Source organism: Brachyhypopomus gauderio, chromosome 15 (genome assembly GCF_052324685.1).
Source record: "Brachyhypopomus gauderio isolate BG-103 chromosome 15, BGAUD_0.2, whole genome shotgun sequence".
In the NCBI taxonomy this organism is placed as follows: domain Eukaryota; kingdom Metazoa; phylum Chordata; class Actinopteri; order Gymnotiformes; family Hypopomidae; genus Brachyhypopomus; species Brachyhypopomus gauderio.
Window position 1 is genome coordinate 5373646 of NC_135225.1, and position 25483 is coordinate 5399128.

Genomic DNA, 25483 nt, shown 5'->3' on the forward strand with positions numbered 1-25483 from the left:
TGCGGTGTGTTTGGGGCTGCGGTGTGTTTGGGGCTGCGGTGTGTTTGGGGCTGCGGTGTGTTTGGGGCTGTGGTGTGTTTGGGGCTGCGGTGTGTTTGGGCTGCGGTGTGTTTGGGGCTGCGGTGTGTTTGGGGCTGCGGTGTGTTTGGGGCTGCGGTGTGTTTGGGGCTGCGGTGTGTTGGGGCTGTGGTGTGTTTGGGCTGCGGTATGTTGGGGCTGTGGTGTGTTTGGGCTGCCCTGAACATACGCGGAACGTAACGCTGGGCTCTTCGTTCAGGTTGACCTTGGTGATGACCCTTCCCGACGTCTCCTCCACGTCAAAAATCCTGCCGCTGTAAGGCGACTGGTCCTGGTCCACTTGGTAGCGAACTCGGCCCGCCGGCGTCCCCTATGGCCAGACACATCCACTTACCATAAATACATATCCAACAGGAATGATTATTTATGACTATTATAGCAGCTTTTATTCACATCCGCTGGGGAACATACATATACATCGCAGCCAACTGTGTGCATGTGCGACAGAAGGCGACAGAAAGCCATGGCAACGGTGAATAAAGAGGAATTATAGAGGAACTACACTGATGGCCGATGTGAATGGGTGTGGCTGTAATGTGCAGGACAGTGCGGATTCCTGCTCGTGGTTAGCATCACCTCCATAAACCTCGTAGGAATTATAAGGAGCTAGAGTGACTTCACTGGATTTAATACAAGTGAAGTCATAAAAGCACAAAGACTAACCTTTAGCATTCATCGTTTGTTTTGTTCCATACAAATCCCTATACATTTGCTCAAACTACAGTTCTAAAAACTACACCGAATTCCATACAATGTTCTGATTCAACCAAACCAACCAAACAGCCAATGGCTGGAGGAACAAGAACCATCAACAGTCCTGCTTGTAAATATTCCCCAAGATTGCTAACTTGTCCTCCGTCATGACAGCTACAGTACTCAGATGAGTCCTCCATCACACCGGTGTTCATTACGCTGCGGGTGTCCCCACCATCTCATGTTCCAGATGAGTGTTCCCTCGCTGTCTAATAACTCACAACGCAAAATCCAACAAGCATAAATAATTAAAATTAAATTATGGTATGATATCAATGTGTTTTCACTGTAGCACAATGAATATCATTGCGACAATACGTAACGATGCAATTGCAATATGTTATTTTGTCTAGAACACACTGCTCTACTTAAACAGGCCTTACCTAGAACTCACATGTGCTACCAAGTCTAGTTCAATCTATAGTACAGCGCATACTAATACATTAACTTCTAATTCATATAAAAGGGAAAAAGTGACCTTACCAGATCCGTGCCATTAACAACAAATTAAAAAGAAGGATTTTTCTGAATTGTCTCTGCCTGACACATACCCAACCTGTTTAAGAACTGGGTAACTTCACGTCATGTGAAGATCAAAGCACAATATTTGTATAGCTCCTTAACACCACACTTGTCTAACAGATGCAAAGAGACGATTATTCAGCTCATCAAACAAACAAACCCCATTTGTTTCATTCTCCATGTGTGCAGAGCCAAACGAGGGAATCAGCACTCAGCGAGCTGCTACACGAACATGTAGCAGGGTGAGAGTGCTAAGAGCTCCACACTCTCTCCCGTGTTGTGTACTGCGCTCATTCAGGCCGCTGCGTCTGCTCCGGCCCACATTTTAGTCAGTGAGTAACATCTCACCACTCCTGTTCAGGGGTCTCTGTGGGTTCAGCCGTTCCTCTGTAAACATTTTACGCTTTGTGCTACAGTAAACACAAACAGCCATTAAGTGTGCAGGGGGGGGGGGGGGGGGGTGTCATACATTCGACAGCCAAGACATATAATAGAGGAGCTTTGCTTTGCTGTTTCACGCTGGATCTGTGTCTTTCTGAGATGAGATCTTCTTCATGTTTCCTGATGCAACATTTAACATTAAAAAGTCTTGTCTTGAGCTTCAGGTAAAAGTAAACAATGTCAAGACTTGAACACCGACACATGCAAACAGTCACAAACAGTAAAAAAAAGATAAAAAGATAGAAGAAAAAGAAGAAGAAGGAGGAGGAGGAGGGAGGAAGAGGAAGAGGAGGAGAGAGGGCAGAAATGTAACCTCAGGTCACGACGGTCAATGGTGACTACACTCCTAACAGTCTGCTGTGGGCACAGGAACAGAAGACCAAATGACTAAGCATTACTCTGCCATTAGATGTGCTAGCGACCCCGTGACCCCCTGACCCCTTCACAGTTTGAGCGTGTCGAGGGAAATGCTAATGACGGGGTCTCTCACATCTCACCTGACATTACGGCAGCGCCTCAGCAAACAAGCAGGTGTTGGCATGGCAACATCACTCAGCTTCATTGTTTAGGTATGGTTATTGTTTTTTTTGGGGACCTCATAAAAACACACTCGTGCACGCAGACATTCACCATCACACACGGACACAGTGTGGGTTTGGGACGGCAGGAAAGAATTTCTGGGCCTCCAGTGTTGTGTTTTTAAACGTTTGCGATTATTAAAATCAGCTCCGTTCCAGAGTAATTTCAGCAATACAAACATCTACTGGGCACCATTACACATTTATAACCACCAAAACTGCCCCAAGAACACTAACAGACCAACGATTTTCACTGATTCACAGCCTTTTCCACCTAATCAGAGCACTAAAAAGACATCAAGTTGTTCCCATCGTGGGATAAAACCTGTGAATTGTTTAACGTCTTTGTTTGGGTGCTCCTGCAATCACCCACACGTCACCTCAAACACACTCGGTGCTCAACGCTTTCCGCCCGCTGCACAGCTTTTATTCGGGGACTGGTTGATTTATTGCTGGCCGTTGCACTGTTCGGTGTGGTGTAGCAGTGACATTTCCTCCCAGAGAAAGCTTAATTATTCATCCTTTAATTGTTGTACCATTGTGTGGATACGGGGCGTCCCACAGAACCCAGAGGCAAGGCTTTGTTAGCACACGGCCTTTACCGTCCTGTCTTTTCAGAGCCTACCGTAATCATCCCTTACACTCCCCTTGCTGTGGATGATAAGAGCAAATGAAGTTAGTAACAGAGTCTGAACTGGGCCTGCACACACACACACACACACACACACACACACACACACACACACACACACACACACACACCACACACACACACACACACACACACACACACACACACACACACACACGGAGCTACAACAGTGGCCACTCCAGAGCTTTGTGAGAGTCTTCAACTGGGATATAGTTGGATCTGAAGTTCAAACAGTAATACAGCAACATGTTGATGGCCGAGTTTGTCTGCATGGTGTATTCCAGCACTGATGGTGCACTGACGTAGCAGCTTGGCAGGTTTGGGGGCTTTTGGCTATAAATGAGGTCAGTAATTTAAGTTACCAAAACTGATTTAAAAATTCTGTCTGTTTTCTTATAGGCACAAAACTGTTTTTTTCCCTTTTTTCATAAGTCTACCTAGTTCAAGGATATAAAAAAGCTTTCAACAGCTAATCCCTATAGCTGCGTAATTCTGGCCAAGACGGAGCTTAATCTGGACCTGGAAAACCGTATATAGAGAGAGACCTTAGCTCAAAACCAAGCACATGTGTGAAACACACACACACACACACACACACACACACACACACACACACACACACACACACACACACACACACACACACACACACACACACACACACACACACACACACACACACACACAGAGGTCTGGCAGTCTCAGACTTCAGTTCCAGCTGGAAACTCTCATATTTTATTTCTATTCTCAGATGCGATGTACAGAGCTTTGCAGCAGTGAGCCAATGAATGTGGTCTCAGCTACTCAGCTGTACACTGTGCCATGCTGACAGTTATTCACTGGGGCAGTTTAAGCTCTGGGTCCGAGTGCTGGAGATATACACGTCCATTGTGATGGGGCCCGGTCGACGTGCACCGAGGCCCACAGAGGCGCCCTGGTCCCGGGTGTCTGACCCTGCTGTGGCCGAGACACCGGAGCTGGGCCCACGGCCCACTGACATACAGACGAGTGTCTGTTACCATCCATCGGGGGGGGGGGGGAAGCATGAAGCTTTGCCTGTCCACATAACATCAGACCTGCAGATATGTGTGTGAGTGTGTGTGTGTGTGTGTGTGTGTGTGTGTGTGTGTGTGTGTGTGTGTGGAGTTCACTGATCCTTAAATGTATTCACTTTCCTGACACTTCATAAGAAACATTTTTTAGAAATACCTTGTAGGTGTACAACGAGTTGCAGTGCTGAATTTTTAGAATTTTACTTTTTTTTTCACAAATCATAATAATATACATGGTCATATAAATTATGACCAACATTGGAATTTAAGTTTTAAAGTCCATGTATGTATTCATGGCCTACATAGTAGCAAACATCTACAAAGCATAATTACATACCCTGTTCCAACATAAAAATGAAATGATACAGTAATGATACAGCAGTAATATTAAACTAGTACAGCTATTTGCATAACAGAACATGTAAAACTTGAACAAAAGAATGTTAAGGATTGTAATAACTACTTATAATTGCTCATCTTCAGAACTCCTTTCATTATAAATAGCAATTTATAAACTTAGTTCCAAACTTTGTTAGATGTAGTCAGCTATAATCTAGAGAATAAGTAATATAACTGTTAGGTGCAACCCATGTGTGACTATGGTAACCACTCTCCAAATCTTCCTCAGTGATGAGGGTTTGACCGCAGGATATCTGTTAGCTGGACATGTCCATGAGCCGTGACGATGACGTGTATTAAAACACCAGAGACGCTCCAGAAGCACCGTAGTGCCTGACCCGTTCCTCCCTGAGAAGCGGCCGTGTTCAGATCACGTCAGTGTCACTGCGGTGTCACGAACGGCCCGTCTCCCGAATCTGCCAGTACAGGTCACGGGGTCGGAAACCGACCGAGGATGAAGAGGAGAAGACGGCCTGACTGGCCAGGGGGCGACGGTCTGGACACATCATAAATGAACCCGTGAGGCAGGTCTGTCCACTGGGGTGGTCAGTGTGTCAGAGCAAACTCTGGGCTTCTGTTACAGGAGGAGATGTGTGTAAGACGAGAGACACAGGGAATCCTTTACTACACATTCGCAAAAACTCAGTGCCTTGCACCACTATTATCCATCACACACACACATACACACACACACACACCTCTCATCGCACCTCCTGCCTGTCTCACTGAAAGTCCGGAAAGTCATTTGGAGGACTCAGACATGAGCACCAATCAAAAAAGCCGACACGCTGCTGGCCCATAATGCTCCCACACCACGTATGACCACAGCCCCGCCCAGCGTCCGCCGTGACGCAGTGAATCAACCAAATTACAGTCACCCTCCGTGTGTCCTGAGTGCTCTATACATCTCTAAAAGGCAAAGGCGGCTAATGTGTTAGCAGAGCCTGCTGTCTCCACCACAGGTCTGTGGTGACTCAACCACTCATTAAAAAAACATGCTGACACATTTTTTCATGTTGTATTAAATATGTTTTTTTCCCCCCTTCTGCCTTCTGTTTCTTTTATTTTTTGCAGTGGTCATGCGCAGTTCTCGCTGGCTGCAAACCAGGGGTGCTGTGCTCCTCCCAGCATGCCTAGCGGCAACCTCTGCCCTCTCACGGGCCGTCGACACCCAAAGCCTCTCCGTCTTGCAAGGCGTTTCACTCTGAGCCTCGCAGGCAGTGTGACGGACAGGATCGTCTGCAGACACGCGGGCCAACCGTGACACGCAATCAGCAAACGGCTCCGCCGCACTCGTCAGTCATGGCGCTAATCAGGACACGCGTCGGAAGCGTGGGAATCCGGGACAGGGGGGGGACGGGGGGACGGGGGGACGGGGGGGGGGGGGGGGGACACCGGTGCCACTCACACTCCCTCTCTGCCCAGTGCCCCCCCTCACGTCCCTCCCAACAGCACAGGACGGACCTGTCTCGTTAAATGAATTATAGACCCGAGGGGAGATGCGAATCGGTTGTCCACTAATGAGTCTCACCGTTGTTTTTACAGACACTAAGTGGGTTCAGAAGTCGATGTTATGGAATTACGTAACCGTCTAACTGCCACGATGGTTACTCATACGCAAAAATACATTTTTACTTTCAGAGCCAAGCGAATATTAACAAAGTGATGCTAGCTGGCTTTTGCCAGTGTGTGTGTGTGTGTGTGTGTGTGTGTGTGTGTGTGTGTGTGTGTGTATGTGTGTGTGTGTGTGTGTGTGTGTGTGTGTGTGTGTGTGTGTGTGTGTGTGTGTGTGTGTGTGTGTGTGTGTGTGTGATAGCAGTGATAGTACAGGAAAGGACAAGGCTTTCACGAGTATAGCTGATGCGAGTACTTACAGGAGGGTCTTGGTCGGTTGCGAGGACGGTGGTGATGACCGTTCCCTTCAGAGCGTTGGGGGCCACCATGCCTCTGTAGACCGTCTGGGTGAAGACTGGAGCAAAGTCATTCATATCCTGAAAGAGACACAACAAGACGGATGAGAGGCTCGTTTATTCTGCACAGCACCAGTCCTCCACTTAAACGCCAGTGGTGGGAAGCCTGGTGCTCCATGTCTGAGTTATCCAGCCTGGATCCGTCTGCCACACGACGAGGAACAGAGAGATAATTAGCTGGTGGGAGGTGCCGATGTTTCATTACAGAACATGATGCTCCAAACACTTTTCACCCAAGATTGACCCCAGACATGAAGTAATACCCCACAGTGGGCAATAAGAGACGGGAGAGCTGTCCATCATTGCAGTCAGAGTAACGGCAGCACGGGGGTGACGGTGGAGTACATGTCACTCTGGACATGTCCACTGTCAACAGTTCACCCGTTAGCATCTCTGCAGAAGTGTGTGTGTGTGTGTGTGTGGTTGTGTGTGTGTGTGTGCATGTTTCTCTCTAGATGGATCCAACTAAAATAGATATCAAGTGTTAATAAAATGGGTGTTGGGTAAAAGGGTCCATGGGTGGTGCTGTGGTTTCCAGCGGGCTGGTTGGAGCACAGACACCGTTCACCTGCGCTACGTCACCACAACGGCCCCGTCAGCCCGTCGTTACGGCTGTGGGCGCTAGAGACGTGTGGAGTGACAGGGATCCATACGCTACCAGAGACGGTGTTCTCAGCCTGGAGCAGGCATACAAGCGAGGGACCAAAACACACCTACCATACGTTTGTATAGAGGTGTAATAGGTGCCATTCTGACAGGTGATGGTCTCAAATATTGAGATATATTAAAAGGTGAAGAAGAGATACAGATGGAGAGGGAACAGACGGCCAGAGAAACCAGATGGAAAAGCAGGTTGGTAAAATAAATAAATAAATAATAAATAAATCAGTGCGGCAACGGCTCCAAAGAGAGAGAGAGGGAGGTTTCCCTTCTCTCTCTCTCTCCCTCTCTCTCTCCCCCTCTCTCTCTCCCCCTCTCCCTCTCTCCCTCTCCCTCTCTCTCTCCCTCTCTCTCTCCCTCTTCTCTCTCTCTCTCTGTCTCTCTCTCTCCCTCTCTCTCTCTCTCTCTCCCTCTCTCTCTCTCTCTCCGTCTCTCTCCCTCCCTCTCCCTCTCTCTCCCTCCCTCTCCCTCTCCCTCCCTCTCCCTCTCCCTCTCTCTCCCTCTCTCTCTCCCTCTCTCTCTCCCTCTCTCTCCCTCTCTCTTTCTCTCCCTCCCTCTCTGTGTCCCTCTCCCTCTCTCTCTCTCTCTCCCTCTCTCCATCTCTCTCCCTCTCCCTCTCTCCATCTCTCCCTCTCTCTCTTCCTCTTCCTCTTCCAGTCACGTAGGAGGATGGACAAAGTTTTGTCTTCTAGCATAAGTTCAGAACAAACCTAAACATAATTCAACCACCTTATGGATGAAATCAGTCAATATCTGAAGTTTCAGTGAAAACTAAGTTACATTTTTCTAACACACCTTTACTGCAGGAGATCTGATGCTTGGTACACTTCGCCCTGGGCCCCAATGTGAATTTAATTGGTTTCCTTTTAAGAACAAGTTCAGATGCAGACTGTTTCTACCATAAGATTTAAGTCACACGTAAAAGTAAAGGCAGGATTCAAGATGTCGGTTCATGCCAGTCCAAATGCTCCTCAATAAGAAATGCAAGGAACAAGGTAGATTCAGAACAGTCAACGTGATCCATCACCACAACGTGAGAAGTTCCTTAAAATAAAACAGGAATTCCTAGAATCAGGAGACACAAAGACTTCAAAAGCAGACCAGGAGGAGAGAGACGTGACGTCTCCTGCCGTACCCCTTCAGTTGAACGCTCTCTGTCGTCAGTAACGAACTAAATATATCAGATTTAGGAAAATGGTATTTCATAACTTCATAAACAAGAATCAAAGCAAAGTTGGACTTGTAAAGCACTTAAATATAACAGATTTAAAATCACACAAACGCTGGAGCCAAGAACAGGTTAGAAAATGTACACACTTTCTAAATAAACTGAACTGTGGTGGATACATCACCAAGCACCTGCTGCGTAGCTGTGATTCTGGGGCTGATTTACAGCTGCGGCCGCCTCTGAAAAACCTGAGGTGATCTGATCCCAAAATCACTGTTATCAGTTCCAAAAGTCTGATAGATAGAAGCTGTAAATAGTATCTCCCAGTACATGCACGCACACACGCGCGCACACACACACACACACACACACACACACACACACACACACACACACACACACACACACACACACACACACACACACACATCTGTAAACTGGAGGTGGCTAATCCTTCCATTTTGATCCTGCGGGTAATCTTCTGTGGCAATGGAGAGAGTTCTTGCTCTAATCTGGACATAATTGCAGTCACAACGCTAATGAATCATTCACGCTCAGAGGAGCCATGCCAGCACTGTCACTCACACACCAGTTTCATCTGTCACCCACGTCACTGTCAGCCAGGGAGCGAGACGAGACCAGAACCGCACAAGCATCCGGGCAGATGCACCACCAACCACTGGCCACTGTACCTCTCTAGGCTAACTGAACTCTAGGATCTAATTCATGGGTATTGTGGGCAGCCCATCGATGCTGGAAAATTAGTAATATTTCCAGTTCTATAATTATTTGGCAGAGAGAATGAGATCTTCTCCAAATGAACCCTAGTGCCAGTTTTGTACAGGAACCTTAACAGTGAGGAGCAGCACTACAGTAAAAGCTGGCAGCCATGACGCAGGGGGAGAAGACCCTCTCATTCAGCTCGGTCCGTCCACTTACTGTAATCCGTACAATTACTGTGGCCACTCCAGGAGGCAAGACCCCCTCGTAATCCAGAGCCTCCACCTGGAAAGTGTAGTTGGCTCCGTCTTGGCCCAGAGCCTCAAAGTCCAGGGCCTGCAGCACAGACAGTGCTCCGCTGATCCGGTCCACAGCGAAGAGCTGGCGGGCCGCCTCTGTGCTTATCCTGTACGTCACATTAGATATCAGATCTGCATCTGTTGCCTGCAGGGGAGGGAGGGAGGGGGGAAGAGAGAGACAGTTAGGCTGCTTATTAATCTACTTCGTTACCATACAAAACATGTCGTGGTAGATGACAAATGACACGGAACGCAAAAGAAAATAAAACAGAAAGGTGGATCAATCGCTGAGAAACATGAAATCTTTTAGCCTGTGCCAGAGGAATGGAGACTGTGAATGTCTATGAGACTGAGAAAATTACATTAGAGACAGAGACAACCATGGAGGGCACGCACAGTGGACGTCAGAAGGTCAGGACAGCAACAAGCACGAACCCATACAAGCACAGACTCGTGTGTGCTCATACAAAAACAAACACCCACGCACACCCACGCACACACACACACACACACACACACACACAAACACACACACACACAAACACACAGAAACACACAGACACACACAAACACACACAGACACACACACACACACACACACCCACCCACCCAATACATAAATGAGTTCTCCTGGCTCAAAGCCCATGCCTGATTAGAAAGGAAGTCTGGCAGGCTCGGAGAAGGCAGGTCTCTCTGTGGGTGAGGGAACCTTTCAGGATGTTCCCTTTGATGCACAGGGAATTACATTCTACACTCATCTCAAAGATTCCCCGAAATATATAAATAAAGGGTCGTCAGCAGCGCACGCAGCCTGAGCGCTTCATCTAGCCCAGATCGGAGGCTGTCACAGGGGCCCACAGCACTCTGACACCAGCCCGCGCCCTAGGGGCCTGGGGGTGGCAGCTACGTCGAGATAAAAATATGTCACGAGCGCTGTCATCTCACGCTGTCAGTCACGCGCTCGCCTCCCCCCCTCCAACCTTTACTCCATCTCCCCAACCGCACCTCTGCCTCTCTCTCTGCCCTTTAACGTAGCTGAGAAGTCACTCAGAATACGATGGTAATTACGTTCCGTTTACGTCAGCGTGACAGTCACATTCCCGAGTGTACTTGAAAGCAAATGAGTAAACATCAAGAGGCGTGTTTTCCATGTTTTCCGCAATTTCCGCGGTTTCCGCGATTTCCATGAGGCGTTTTGGGCTAGGCTGGCTTGTGCGCTTCACCCGCTGCGTCTGTCAAGCGTATCATAAACATTAGTTAAATTAAACATGGATATCCCATGGAAATGACAGAATGGGCCCCTTCTCATTTGTGAATTAAGTCTCTAGATGGGCTACTGAGCAGTCAGCTATGCAGTTTATCATCTTGAAAGCTTTCCTTTGAGAGCTTTTAAGAGGCCTCGGAAACAGGGATGACTAAATGGATAGGCGCTGCTCTGATAGGGCAAGAGGCTTTGATGTTAAAGGCAGCGTTTAAGCACTACATGTCTGTGAGGTGGTTGGGAGGGCCTTCTCTAAAGCCCAAGAATGGCCCCTGATGAATGAAAAAGTTTGCGAGATGACTTAATGGACCTAAAGTCTGTGAATATGTGTAAAGAAAGATTATTCAAAATACATCAGTTACTAGAGAGCAAAAGCGGTTTGAGGCAGCAGGCTTTTATAAACATAACCCAAACCTGAGGACACGTCTAACACAGTCAGACATTAGAGAGGAAAGCTAAGACCCGTCCCAGCGATTAGTGACCTGAGACCTCACCAGTGGAACACTGTTATCAGCCTGGCGCAGGCTCTGGGTGCTCGGGCGTGGCACGGACACAGCAGAGGGCTTACAGCGAGACGCAGGATGGTGGTTCCTGCCGGAGTGTTCTCGGCCACGTTCACCACGTAGGTGCGCTGGGAGAAGACGGGACTGTTATCGTTGATGTCCAACACGCGGACGAGCAGCGTCAGGGTGGTGCGACGAGGGTCCACGGCACCATCTGAAGCCTCCACCACTAGCTCGTACTGACTCTGGGTCTCGCGGTCCAGGGGCACGGCCGTGAAGATGCTGCCATTGGGACTGATGGTGAAGAGGGACGTGTGTGTGAGCAGCCGGTAGAACACCTGACCGTTGCGGCCAGCGTCGGGATCTGTGGCCTAACAGACAAAGACGGAGAGACAGGATGATGACAAAGTTAATTGAAACAGAAGTTTAAATAGACAAATGTTAATTTGTTCCTCAGACTGCAAAAACAAAAGTGGGAGAAGTGAATGATTCTAAAAATGTTCTTTGGGTTTTCATCACATCACATTCTACTTATTTACATTTTCCCAAAATGCATTACTATCTGGGTTCAAAAGGTCAGAGGTTTTTTTTTAATCTTCAGAGCTCAATCAATCAGAAATTGTGTGGTAGTAAGGCTTTAATTCAAAACACCCACGATCACTTCTTCATAGGATAAGTGAGGGCCGTGTGGTGATAATCTACTGTAATCTGTAAACAGCTCACCATGAGTTTTAGTATTAGTTTGGACAAGAGCTGAAAAGCAAATGTTTGAATGGAATCTTAGAGCAATGAAACATGGGAGAAAATACAACATAAAGGCTGACAGGAGCAGAGGGAGGTGGAATAGTTCACACGCTCCAACAAAAGCCTACTGGGAAGAGAGGAAAAGCAGGGATGAAGAACGGGTATAGACATGAGAAGAATCTCTCCCTTAAGTTAGGGTTGTCTGATGGTCCGATACGTTCTTATGTAAATACATTAGAAACGAGGCATGTAACATGCTTTGGGTCTGATAATACACAATATCTATTCAAAAGATATAAAGAAAACAAAGAGAATGTTGATGTTTGTTGAGTCTTGATGATATTAGTTCAGCAGGTTATGAGAGGAAGGTAGTTGGCTTAAACTGTAATTGCAATCTGAAAGTGACGACAGCCCATGTGTATACAAACAGCACCAGCAAACAACAGGTTGAGTAATAAGTGTTCCTACTAATCCCCCATTACAGTAATTACAGCCGATGGAAAGGTGTGGGGAGTGTGTTTGTGTGTGTGTGTGTGTGTGTGTGTGTGTGTGTGTGTGTGTGTGTGTGTGTGTGTGTGTGTGTGTGTGTGTGTGTGTGTGTGTGTGTGTGTATGTGAGTGTGCATATATGAGAAAGACAGAAGGTTTTTTTAAAAAAAGGTCCGTTAAAATATCAGAATGGAAAAGCCAGAGACAAAACCCCACACTATTACAAAAAAAAAAAAAGGTTTTTGTGCTTGGATACTGTAGAAAACTTGGAATGTCAGAAAAGCCAAATGCAAAAAAAAAAAGGTTATTTGAAAGTTTTTTCCTGAATAATTGAAGACAAATGGGCCCAAAAGTAACTGGGTTCAGTTTAAACTGATACCAGAACTGTAGAGAGTGCTCCACTACACATAAATGTAGGGTTAAATCTCTACGCTGTGTTTCACGGTTGTTTCTTTGCATGTACAAGGCAATATCCAGGCACTTTGGGTATTCCACTCCCTAACCAGGTTACATTCCCTTGAGGTTTTTGTGCAATCTAAAAATATAGAATTAACTACCAACTTTTCAAAAATGTTCACAATATTTGTGAAACATTTGAATGGAAAGCCAAGGAACGAGAGAGTTTTAATTATAAAGGACAGGAAGCATCATATGACCAGTGTAACATCCGAGTACACTCATAATTGGTTGCATGCATAAATGGATGGATAATTAGGTGGATTGCTAGGCCGACATACAGACAGACAGTGAAATACATTTTATGCTGAAATCCCATTAACATGGGCAAAATGAAAATGCACTGAAATTAAAAGACCATCAAAAGCCCTGATAAATAAAAGCATTTCATTGGTGATAAGTAAGCGAGCTATGAAGCGTTTCTATCAGTAATTTATGGTTAGTACCGAGGAAAATGTGTCTTAAGTATTGTGCTAATGCTATTTGTGACAGCACGCTCCCATAGCATATACTGTCTTCAACAGTTATCTCATGAATGAATGAATATGTATAAGAATAAGACTAAAATAAACAGGCAGGGAAATTTCATTAAGATTACTAGAGCAGCACTGGCAGAGTAAACTAACCCCTGGATGGCAGAATAGTTGAAATGCAATATTCTATCTGACCATCTTTGTAAATAAAACTGCAAAGCCAGCAGGTCTAGACAAAAGCTAGACAAAACAAACTCTTGTAGACCTGCATACAGACAAACTGGTGTGTCCTAGTCTAGTATTGTTACGTAAAACAGGTAGAAGTCTAATTTCTTGACTAATCTTACATTTTTCAGTTTATTTAACACGTGTCCAGTGCAAGCATTGCTACTGGGTACAGAAGCCAATGGCACATTCCCTTCTGTAGCACACCAGTCACTTTTCTATCAAATTGCAGGTTTCTGTGTTTGCTAAACGCATGCACTCACCCTAACTATGGAGTGCAAATCGAGGAAAAGACCTCATGTTTGTGCATGTGTGTGTGTGTGTGTGCGTGTGTCTGTGCTCGCATGTGTGTGTGTAGGCATATCTACTGTGTGTGTGTGTGTGTGTGTGTGTGTGTGCACGTGTGCATGTGTGTGTGTGCATGTGTGTGTGCATGTGTGCGTGTGTGTGTGTGTTTGCATGTGTCTGTGCTCGCGTGTGTGTATGTAGGTGTATGTATTGTGTGTGTGTGTGTGTGTGTGTGTGTGTGTGTGTGTGTGTGTGTGTGTGTGTGTGTGTGTGTGTGTGTGTGTGTGTGTGACATCTAGTGCAGTAACATAGCAGCTTGAGGCAAGCCACATGCTTACTTACCGTCCTGTTGCACCATCTCATTACAACATGCTGCCATTGGCAAAACTACGTGGTGATGTGGGTGGCAGCATGGTTTCATAAGTCCTCCCTTGCTGCTACATTTCCTCTCCATCACCTCCATCTCCTGCCAGGCCTCTGTGTTTGTTAGGGGAGCCTTGGGAGAGCAGCGGTCCTCAGGGCTAGCATGCAGGCCAACGGAGTAGACATGGCCTGTCATCAGCCAACCACCATATGATTATGGCCAGACTTCATGTGTCAGTGGGTCCCCCGCTACTGCAGCAAACGTCCAGCAAGGAAAAGCTGATCTGGCCAAGGAACGCTGAGACAATAACTAATGGAAACCCAGCTATCCCAGAGGTTAGAAGATCTGGGGAACCTCAGAAGAGCCTGCATTAACTCTGCTTGTAGGAGCCCAAACCACCGGCTATGCCCACACGAAGCATCAAGACTGGTTTGATAAAAACACTATCAGCAACCTGCTGAGTAACACAGGCCAGCAAAACTACACAATCACTCATCCAGCGCCAGCCGGCAGCAGTGGCAAGCAGATCAAAACGCAAATCTGGCAACTGTGGAATGACTGGTGAAAGCAAGGTGTGTGAGATTCAAATGTATGCAGAAAAAAATGCCATACACATTTTTTATAGCATTCTGAAGACCGTACTGGGTCTCCAAAGGAGCTCAATCACACCTCAGTAAACATCAGACGGTCTTAAACTCCTTATGGACCAAATCAAGATCCAGCAGAGGTGGGCTATACATATAAATGCTCTCCTGGAATGCACCTGAACAACACGCCATCTAGAGTGGATGTCTACTCACACACTCAGTGAACCAACACTCAGTGAACCAACACAATAAAAGCTACTGACAGCAGATATTGACAGCATCCCTGCAGATGCGCTGAAGCACGGAGAGTAACTTCATTCATCAAAACATCACCAAGGGTCTGAGGAGCATTCCCACCAATGCAAGGATGCAAATTTCACACACATATAAAAAATCAAATGTAGCAAATCCATCCGCAGTAACAAATATCTGCTCAATGCTGAAAAAGGAGAGACCTGTAAGCTGGCTTTAGTGACCCTGATGAGAAATCACACTTGATAACGTCCTCACTATGCTGTGCTCTCAGGGAAACGTTGTAAGAGTGGCCCTGTGATCCCTGTGGTCCCTAATTCTGTCCTCACCTGCCTGGCCGTTCTTCCTTCGGGGCTCTGGGGTGCGCCGGTTCTCAGTATGAAAGACTCAGGGTGAGTAATACCAAGAAGCATGCGCACTTTATTAAGGAAGACATCAAAGTTTATATAGATTGTTGAGCAAGCAGAAAAGGGGATGATGCACGTGACATCCCTATGGAAGATAGATTGCCACGTAAGGTATTGGTGTAATGGTCAACCAGATGTCTGTACACTCCGTCCAAAGAAGAATATGGAATATGCAGAGTATGGCATTAATAGGAGTATGGCATTAATAAGAGTGTGCTATCTAGAAACGCAAAGAGTGTATGAGATGGATAAAGAGTTTCCTTCTACTTAAGTGTCTATCTACAGAAAGAGATTCTCCTTCAAGGAAAATCTAACAATCCCTTATTTTATTCCCAGAGAAAAACACAAACAAGGTGAATCTCCGAACCAGGGCTGGTGTGAAAAACAGCCTTTTGGCTGAATTACAGAGAAAAGCCTCAACCCACTGATGTGCAGTAGGGATTCATTCCCCAGGAGGGACTGACCGAGACTGAGAGACAGTGATACAAGAGGGAAAGGTTCACTTGTAAAGCATAATACACACTATAATAATTTATTTCACAATGATTCACTTAAAGGTGAACACAGAGCATCTAATAAAGATTCTACATCACGGGATTAAGATAGGTCAATTTGTGCTTGTCGATCATAAATGTACAAATGAAATGATAAAGACATCCCAAAAAATCAGGAAAAGATATCTGACTGTATAAACCATGGGAGACACTGCATCACAAAGGATAGGTTGATGTATTTTCCATTGATTACAGCTCTAACCAACCAAGGCCAGATTAATGTAAGACACTAATTAAAATCCTCAATGCTTAACAGTGCAGAACAAACTTAGTCATCGGGGACAGGCTTTAAGGTGACTAATGATTCCAATTTACTAGGGCTTAATTGGGAAATAATAAATGTGCAAGTGATATTGTTTAAGGAACTCCTAAAGAAACAGCAAGTAATATACAACATGTGGAAATGTAACCAAGTCCTCAAAAGTGTAATTAAAGAAAGATTTATAAAAAACACAAATAAATCTCCAGTGTTAAAGATGAAACAATACATAGAGGACTATTTTATAGAGATACTCACCAAGACTTTACCCACAGAAACATTGGCTCTCTCCTCCTGTACAGTCAGGTTCCTAGGCAGTGTGAGGTCAAAGGTCGGGTCATTGTCATTGACATCTGTGACTACAATGTTGACAGTCGCAGTGGAGGTCTGGAGATAAAGAGAGTATGTGTTAGTCACAGAGGATGCCTGTAAAATCTGTAATGTGGTTGCTTTTATGAAGCTACCCGTTAATTATACTGACTAAAACTTGTGCATGCTGATGAACAAAACAAAACTAATACATGAGGTAGAAAACAACAGAATTAATACTTAAAAAAAACAAACTTTCAGAGTTTACAGGAGGGACAGAAAATGTTTTCAGATGAGCTCAGAATGTTAAATCCAAAAATTTAAAGAGTTTAAAGGCAGCACAGAATGTAAAACTTTTCCTTGGCATGGATGAATAAGGAGAGTTAGGAACCTTAAACTCGAGTTAGCTAACTTTGGACTGGAAATCTCTAAGAAACCGAACTAGTTCTCCTAGCTGGTCTCGCATAACTCTACAATATAAAATCTTGGCATTCCATTTGTCCAGTAAATAGAAATTTTATAACTAGTTTATCAACAAAACATAACTCAGAAGGTAACCAGTTTACAACCTAGCTAAGAGAGGTAGTTTGGTTTGGTTTCTTGGAGATACTGTCACGTTGAGTTTCCCGGCCCCTCCCTTTTGGGCGTGTGTATACGTTGTCCACGTGCTTTGTCTGCGTCAGTGGATCTCCGTGGTTCGGGTTATGTCGTGTGATAATCTTTCTCACCTGTGACTTGTCTCGTAATCACGTGGGGCTAATGTGGTTGGTCTATTTAATGTGCGCTCGCGCAGTGTCCTGTGCTCGTTGTTGTCTAAGTCTGCATGTTGTGTTGTGTTTCCACGTGCTCTATTGCACAAATATTTGTATAATAAAAGTGACGTAAGTCAAACGCAAGGATTCCGTGTCTCATCCTTCGCCACGACCCCCACGTCACAGAACGACGAGCCGTCCCAGACACCAACAAGAAATGCCAGGCTACAAGAGTAAGCCGAAGAAGGACAAGAAGCCCAGTAAGCGGCATCACCGCTCTTCGTCTTCTCCCCCACGCCGCGAAGTTCCGCCAACTCGGGCGCAGCTCATAGAAGACCCGGTGTGTGCTTTCCAGGCTGGCCGCAGCGCAGAGGCTGGAGAAGGAGGACCCCGAGCTGGCAGAGACCCTCCGCCAGGGCGCGGTAAGGATCTGGAGGGAACGACACTCTCCTCCAGCCCGCGCCCTCTCGCCTCTGAGGGTGGACTCATGCGTCTTTGGTGCTACCGAGTCCACCCCAGAGAGCGAGTTCGGAGAGGAGGACTCCGAGAAGGAGCAGAAAGAAGAGGAAGTTTACCCTCCATCCCTAAACGACGCCAACACAGAGTATTACGGTGGAGAGGGAGAGGACTACCCCCCGTCGACAGACGACACATCCACCGTCGACTACGGTGAGGAGGAGGAGAAGGAGTCCGAGGAGGAGGACTACCTCCCTCCGCCCGTTGGTCCCTATGCCACCATGGAGAAAGGCGAGGAGGAGTACTCCAAGGACGACTACCCTCCGTCCGAGTGCTCCGCACCTGCAGTCGGCTACGGAGAGGAGGAGGAGGAGTACGAGGAGGAAGACCATCCCCTGTCCGTGCACTCGGGCATCTCAGAGTGCACGGACAGTGAGCTCGACTTGGAGGACGCGGGCAGTCCGCCCCCCTCTGAGTGTTCTGCTGGGACTGTGAAGGGGAGGTGGACACCAGAGGTGGGTTCATCCTCCGATCGCTCCGGGGGGAGATAATGGAGTGCTCCCGGGGTGGCAGCCCGGAGCAGTCCATGGAGTGGAACCGGAGTGAGGACGAGGAGGACATGGAGACCGAAGGGGATTCCCCAAGCAGCCCGTATGGGGAGTCTGCCGACCGCGCTGCTCCCGACACCTACGCCGACCGCGCTGCACCTGGCACGTCCGCCGGGCGCGCTGCACCTGGCACGTCCGCCGCAGCCCCGGCAGCCCCCGGTCTCTCTCCCCTCCTAGCTCTCCTCCTGGAGCGTAGCCTGGCACCTGTTACGTGTTTGTTCCAGTGTTTGTAAGTCTGCCCGTATGTATACCAAACCCCTTTTTCCCTCTCGTTCCTCTATGTGTTAATGTACCCGTGTGTGTATTCGTGTTCGTTCCGTTTAATGTGTCTAACGTTTTTTCCCCAGTCTTCCCAGGGGGGGGGTGTGCTAGGCGATTCGTGACGGACGCTTCGCCAGGGGCAGTCACCTCCCAGACGCAGGGCTGAGCGCGTCGGATCCGCCCATCGTCGTGGGTTCGGGGCACTCGGTCCTGTTGGCACCCCGGGACGGGTAGTGCCCTTGGAGGGGGCGTCTGTCACGTTGAGGACCCCGGCCTCTCCCTTTTGGGTGTGTGTATACGTTGTCCACGTGCTTTATCTGCGTCAGTGGATCTCCGTGGTTATGACTATGTCATGTGATAATCTGTCTCACCTGTGACTTGTCTCGTAATCTCGTGGGGCTAATGTGGTTGGTCTATTTAATGTGCGCTCGCGCAGTGTCCTGTGCTCGTCGTTGTCTAAGTCTGCACGTTGTGTTGTGTTTCCACGTGCGCTATTGCGCAAATATTTGTATAATAAAAGTGACGTCAGTCAAACGCAAGGATTCCGTGTCTCATCCTTCACCACGACCCCCGCGTCACAGATACGCAACCTAAAGCTAGCTAACCTAGCCAAATCACTCCTTGTAGCTAATTTTAGCTTCTCCACTTCTGAGTTGTAAAGTATCATCAGTTGACAAAGACTTCTAATCAGGCTGTTAAAAGGTTTTCAGATGAAGAACTGAAATATTCAGGCTCAAGAAATATGAAGCCTGTTGTTTGCTCTATAGTTCGCAACTGATTTTGACCTGTTGATTCTGTGAGCCATCACGGTATAAACAAGCAAATGAGCGCATACCTGCAATCTAATCTAAATTAATTTGTTTTTTTTCATAACGAAAGATTTGTTTGAAAAAAAAAAAGCATTACTTTTTGTCATATATTTTGACATACAAACATACACACACAATTGTGTGTCCAAGTTTAGTCTTGGCCAATCTAACACAGACATCGAGTGGCTGATCAAGGTCGTTAGTGCCAGGAGTAAGAACTAAGGCTGATATATTGTGTAATATCCTTTAAAAATCTCAGCACACACCATATCTCTTCCATGTTTGTGTGAGTGGTGAGAAAGGTGAATGGCGAATGTTATTGGTCAATGACTTCTAAGGCTGAACATTAAATTCATTTAACATGCACACACAGGCACACAGGCATACTCATAGTAGTACATAAATGAAGTGTTTAGGCACATTTCTCCACAGAATCTTTTCAGCAGATAAATGAAAACCATGTCATAAATGGAGAAATATGGAAGAGTTCCTGAACGAGGCGTTAAATGTCACCTTCACGTGTTCAGCACCCTTTCCCATAATCCTTTGTGCTCCCTGTGCTCCTTCATTATGGGTTTCCAATTCCATACACAGGCAGTTATTAGTGTTAATTGCTTGGTGCTACACTGAACTCGTGACATTTCCTTATCAACGCAACCAATAGCCACCAAATCCCAAATTCATAGTCTGCCTAGGCAAGAACAAGGCATATAATACTTTGTCTTCTCATTTGCTGAAAGAAAACCTATTAGTGGGAATTTTCCTTTAAATATCAACACAATTAACTGCATTTTCCTGCATCTCCCACTAGAGTCTAAAATCAATTCACCTTTAGTTGTGGTATCTTGGTTCTTGTTTCCATCATTTACCAAGTCAAATACGTTTTCCTGCTATGCCTGTTACTGCCCTACACCAGGGTTCCTAGGGTGGCACCGGTGCTGTTCATCCTGAGGTGATGTGGTCATGATGCTGGAGCCAGCGGGGCCTCACGTGGCACCACAGGCTCCTGTCCTTCCAGAAGTGATTAAGCAGCTGTAATGCACGACTCGGGAGGTGCCGGCTTAATTACAGTCCCGCAGGTCTGCCACCGTTCCCATCAGGAAGGGCTTGATAAATCAGCTGTAAGTATTTATTCATCACCCCCCCCCCCCCCCCCCAACTAATAAGAGTGCAGACAAATCTGTTAAATATGCACTCTTAAAAAGATGAATGCGTTTTTAAAAGCACATGGATTTGCATGTAATCTCAGATTTTAAAGAAAGGACCTTGCAGTGATGTCTGGCAGCTATGAAAATGCAAGAAGAATTAAATTAATTAATGAGCATTAAAATTATTCAAGCTATGATTCCATGGAGACATGCTTTGTGTGTGTGCCTCACATCACTGCCATGATGCAACACCATCAGTGCATTTGCATCCGAGTTAAACCACATGAATTTAGTTGGTTACATTATCAGTTTTAATACTGAAGAGTAAGAAAAAAGAGATGGGGTGGAGGGGGGGTGGTGTAGGGGGGTGGAGAAGGGGAGGAGGGGGGGAGGAGGGGGGGTGGAGGGGGGTGGAGAAGGGGAGGAGGGGGGGAGGAGGGGGGGTGGAGGGGGTGGTGAGAGCACTGAGGAATATAAGCAGCTCTGAGATATTGGCCCATTAAGGTGAGTGATTGAATGGAAAGATTTTCATTCAGTTATCAGGGCTTAGCAGCGGAGGTGCGTGTGCATTTAATGAAGTGCACAGGTGGCTGCTAACCACAGTGGGGCTTCCACACTGCAGGCTTCACTCTATCAGTGTGCAGGCCAGAGAAAATGACCCAGCTTAGGTGCCCAACACTTAAAACCCTCCATGAATAATTTATCAAACAACTGAATCAATGGACCTTAGTGGTTCTATTAACGTTTGACTTTTAATTGTTCTTGTGTCGATGTGCTGAAGCCATGTGAAGTTGTGTGTGAGATTTACCCCCCCTGGGTGTCCGTCAGAGGCCGTGACGATGAGGAGGTATTGGTCAGTAGTCTCTCTGTCCAACGCCTTTGCCAAGAGCAGCAGACCTATACTGAACAGGGAGATAACAGAAATCCCCCCAGTTACACCCCAGATCAGAGAGCACTCACCCTGCACACAGCAGACTCAAGAAAGACATGAGTGAACACACAGGCCAGACGCAGTAACAGAGCGGTACACAAACCACAGAACTCCACAACAGGACTTGACAACTCCCAGAATGGCCATGACGTTTTTCGTGGAGTGATTTAGCACGCGCTCGCTAGCAGCATTGCTGCGTAGAACAGTCCTCCCATATAAAGCATTAGTTAACAGCCTAATAACTGCAAAAGCAGGTTGTTAACGCAGGCCGCAGTTCCCTCATGTACCAGGGCTACGGCTGGCACAAAACCATGGGACCCCTCATCAACAACTCCATACAAAACAGCAGCATCACAAGCCCTGCTAATGTTTTCATGTATATTAATGGAGGCTGCAGAGAGGATGGAAAAAAGGCAAAGTATACATATGTGTGTGTGTGTGTGTGTGTGTGTGTGTGTGTGTGTGTGTGTGTGTGTGTGTGTGTGTGTGTGTGTGTGTGTGTGTGTGTGTGTGTGTGTGTGTGTGTGTGTGTGTGTGTGTGTGTGTGTGTATGTGGCTAGACGCGTGTGTGCGTCTGTGTGGGTGTGTTTGTGTATAAGATTGTAAAGAACAAGCTGTTGTCAGACAGGCTGGGTCTTGTTAACACTGCTGTCACTAGGGATAGTTTGATAGAGGAGATAACTGTACTGTGATGTGCGTGTGTTTGTGTGTGGGTGTGTTTGTGTGTATGAGCATGTGTTTGAATGCTTGACACATTGAATTGTATTACTTTATTCCCCCAGAAACAGATCTTCTCTCTTGACGCTTAAATGATAGATTGAAGCTGTCCTCAGTAGCTCGTAAAATCACAGTATAAAATAAAAACAGCAGTACCACTGTTTCTGCAGTCTCACAAAGGGGCGGCACTGACTAAGGAAAATTTATTTAATTTAATGGGATTTTTTTATTACCATCTAACTGCTGTGGTTTATCTATGGGTGAAGCATCTCTTCCCAAACAGCTTCCTGCTGTACAATATTCCCTACACAGTTATTGCCATTAAAGTCCAAGGTCCACCTGTGCTGGAATGTGTAGGGCATGTCCCGCACAGAGCCTGTCCTGCAGATAACCTGTCCTGCAGAGGGCCTGTCCTGCAAACTATCTGGTGCAGCTCTGCCACTCCGCATGACCTACATCAGCAGATCTACATCAGCAGGTCTGCAGAAAAGGTTTTAGATGCAAAACGGGTTCTCTAATCTTCACATCACCTGTACCAACTCCTCCATCACCCGTACCTACTCCTCCATCACCTGTACCTACTCCTCCATCACCTGTACCAACTCCTCCATCACCTGCACCAACTCCTCTATCACCTGCACCAACTCCTCCATCACCCGTACCTACTCCTCCATCACCTGTACCAACTCCTCCATCACCTGCACCAACTCCTCTATCACCTGCACCAACTCCTCCATCACCTGCACCAACTCCTCCATCACCTGCACCAACTCCTCTATCACCTGCACCAACTCCTCCATCACCTGCACCAACTCCTCTATCACCTGCACCAACTCCTCCATCACCTGCACCAACTCCATCACCTGCACCAACTCCTCCATCACCTGCACCAACTCCATCACCTGCACCAACTCCTCCATCACTTGTACCTACTCCATCACCTGTAACAACTCCTCCATCACCTGTACCTACTCCTCCATCACCCGTACCAACTCCTCCATCACCCGTACCAACTCCTCCATCACCTGTATCAACTCCTCCATCACCTTTACCTACTCCTCCATCACCTGTATCAACTCCTCCATCACCCGTACCTACTCCTCCATCACCTGTATCAACTCCTCCATCACCTGTATCAACTCCTCCATCACCTTTACCTACTCCTCCATCACCTATACCAACTCCATCACCTGTACCAACTCCTCCATCACCTGTACCAACTACTCCATCACCTGTACCAACTACTCCATCACCTGTATCAACTCCTCCATCACATGTACCTACTTCTCCATCACCTGTACCAACTCCTCCATCACCCGTACCAACTCCTCCATCACCTGTACCAACTCCTCCATCACCTGTACCTACTCCATCACCTGTACCAACTCCTCCATCACCTGTACCTACTCCTCCATCACCCATACCAACTCCTCCATCACCTGTACCAACTACTCCATCACCTGTATCAACTCCTCCATCACATGTACCTACTTCTCCATCACCTGTATCAACTCCTCCATCACCTGTACCTACTCCTCCATCACCTGTACCAACTCCTCCATCACCTGTACCTACTCCTCCATCACCCATACCAACTCCTCCATCACCTGTACCTACTCCATCACCTGTACCTACTCCTCCATCACCTGTACCAACTCCTCCATCACCCGTACCAACTCCTCCATCACCTGTACCAACTCCTCCATCACCTGTACCTACTCCTCCATCACCTGTACCTACTTCATCACCTGTACCTACTCCTCCATCACCTGTATCAACTCCTCTATCACCTGTACCTACTCCTCCATCACCTGTACCAACTACTCCATCACCCGTACCAACTCCTCCATCACCTGTACCAACTCCTCCATCACCCGTACCAACTCCTCCATCACCCGTACCTACTCCTCCATCACCTGTACCTACTCCATCACCTGTACCAACTCCTCCATCACCTGTACCTACTTCATCACCTGTACCTACTCCTCCATCACCTGTATCAACTCCTCTATCACCTGTACCAACTCCTCCATCACCTGTACCAACTCCTCCATCACCTGTACCTACTCCTCCATCACCTGTACCTACTCCTCCATCACCTGTACCAACTCCTCCATCACCTGTACCTACTCCTCCATCACCCATACCAACTCCTCCATCACCTGTACCTACTCCATCACCTGTACCTACTCCTCCATCACCTGTACCAACTCCTCCATCACCCGTACCAACTCCTCCATCACCTGTACCAACTCCTCCATCACCTGTACCTACTCCTCCATCACCTGTACCAACTCCTCCATCACCTGTACCTACTCCTCCATCACCTGTACCTACTCCTCCATCACCTGTACGAACTCCATCACCTGTATCAACTCCTCCATCACCTGTACCAACTCCATCACCCGTACCTACTCCTCCATCACCCGTACCAACTCCTCCATCACCCGTACCTACTCCTCCATCACCTGTACCAACTCCTCCATCACCTGTATCAACTCCTCCATCACCTGTACCTACTCCTCCATCACCCGTACCTACTCCTCCATCACCTGTACCTACTCCTCCATCACCTGTACCTACTCCATCACCTGTACCTACTCCATCACCTGTACCTACTCCTCCATCACCTGTACCAACTCCTCCATCACCTGTACCAACTCCTCCATCACCTGTATCAACTCCTCCATCACCTGTACCTACTCCTCCATCACCCGTACCTACTCCTCCATCACCTGTACCTACTCCTCCATCACCTGTACCTACTCCATCACCTGTACCTACTCCATCACCTGTACCTACTCCTCCATCACCTGTACCAACTCCTCCATCACCCGTACCTACTCCTCCATCACCTGTACCAACTCCTCCATCACTTGTACCTACTCCTCCATCATCTGTACCTACTCCTCCATCACCTGTACCTACTCCTCCATCACCTGTACCTACTCCATCACCTGTACCACCTCCTTCCTCCTCAGAGACAGGTGTCATTTTTATGAGGGTCAAAGCTACCAGACTACAGAACTCTTGTGAGCTCAATTAATGTGCATGTTTTTCTACTGATACTGTGAACTACTGTTGAAAATGGTACAGTTCACAGTTTTTACATTTGTAAGTTTTTATATTTATGAACTTTTAGATATTTGTTTATACATTTGAATGCATGAATGTTTATAAATATGTCTGTGCTCACGTGATGGGAAATTCTGCTGGGAAGTGCAAAGTACTGTGTGAGAGAAGAGGAGAAAAGAGGAGAAGAGAGGAGATGAGAAGACAGGATAAGAGAGGACAAGAGAGGAGAGGAGAAGAGGAGAGGAAAGAAGAGTAGAAACAGGA

The 25483-nt window shown here is 47.0% G+C and overlaps 1 protein-coding gene across 1 annotated transcript in view; it reads right to left on the reverse strand.

The window, feature by feature from the left end:
- Positions 1 to 25483, reverse strand: part of pcdh15a (protocadherin-related 15a) — a 208317-nt gene that overhangs the window by 41492 nt on the left and 141342 nt on the right. Inside the window, exons 23-28 of the mRNA XM_076974343.1 lie at positions 21305 to 21398; positions 16412 to 16540; positions 11122 to 11427; positions 9213 to 9437; positions 6350 to 6466; positions 248 to 388 (exon numbers count right to left, since the gene is read on the reverse strand). Coding sequence (XP_076830458.1) covers positions 248 to 388; positions 6350 to 6466; positions 9213 to 9437; positions 11122 to 11427; positions 16412 to 16540; positions 21305 to 21398 — 1012 coding nt within the window. The remainder of the gene's footprint in view (positions 1 to 247; positions 389 to 6349; positions 6467 to 9212; positions 9438 to 11121; positions 11428 to 16411; positions 16541 to 21304; positions 21399 to 25483) is intronic.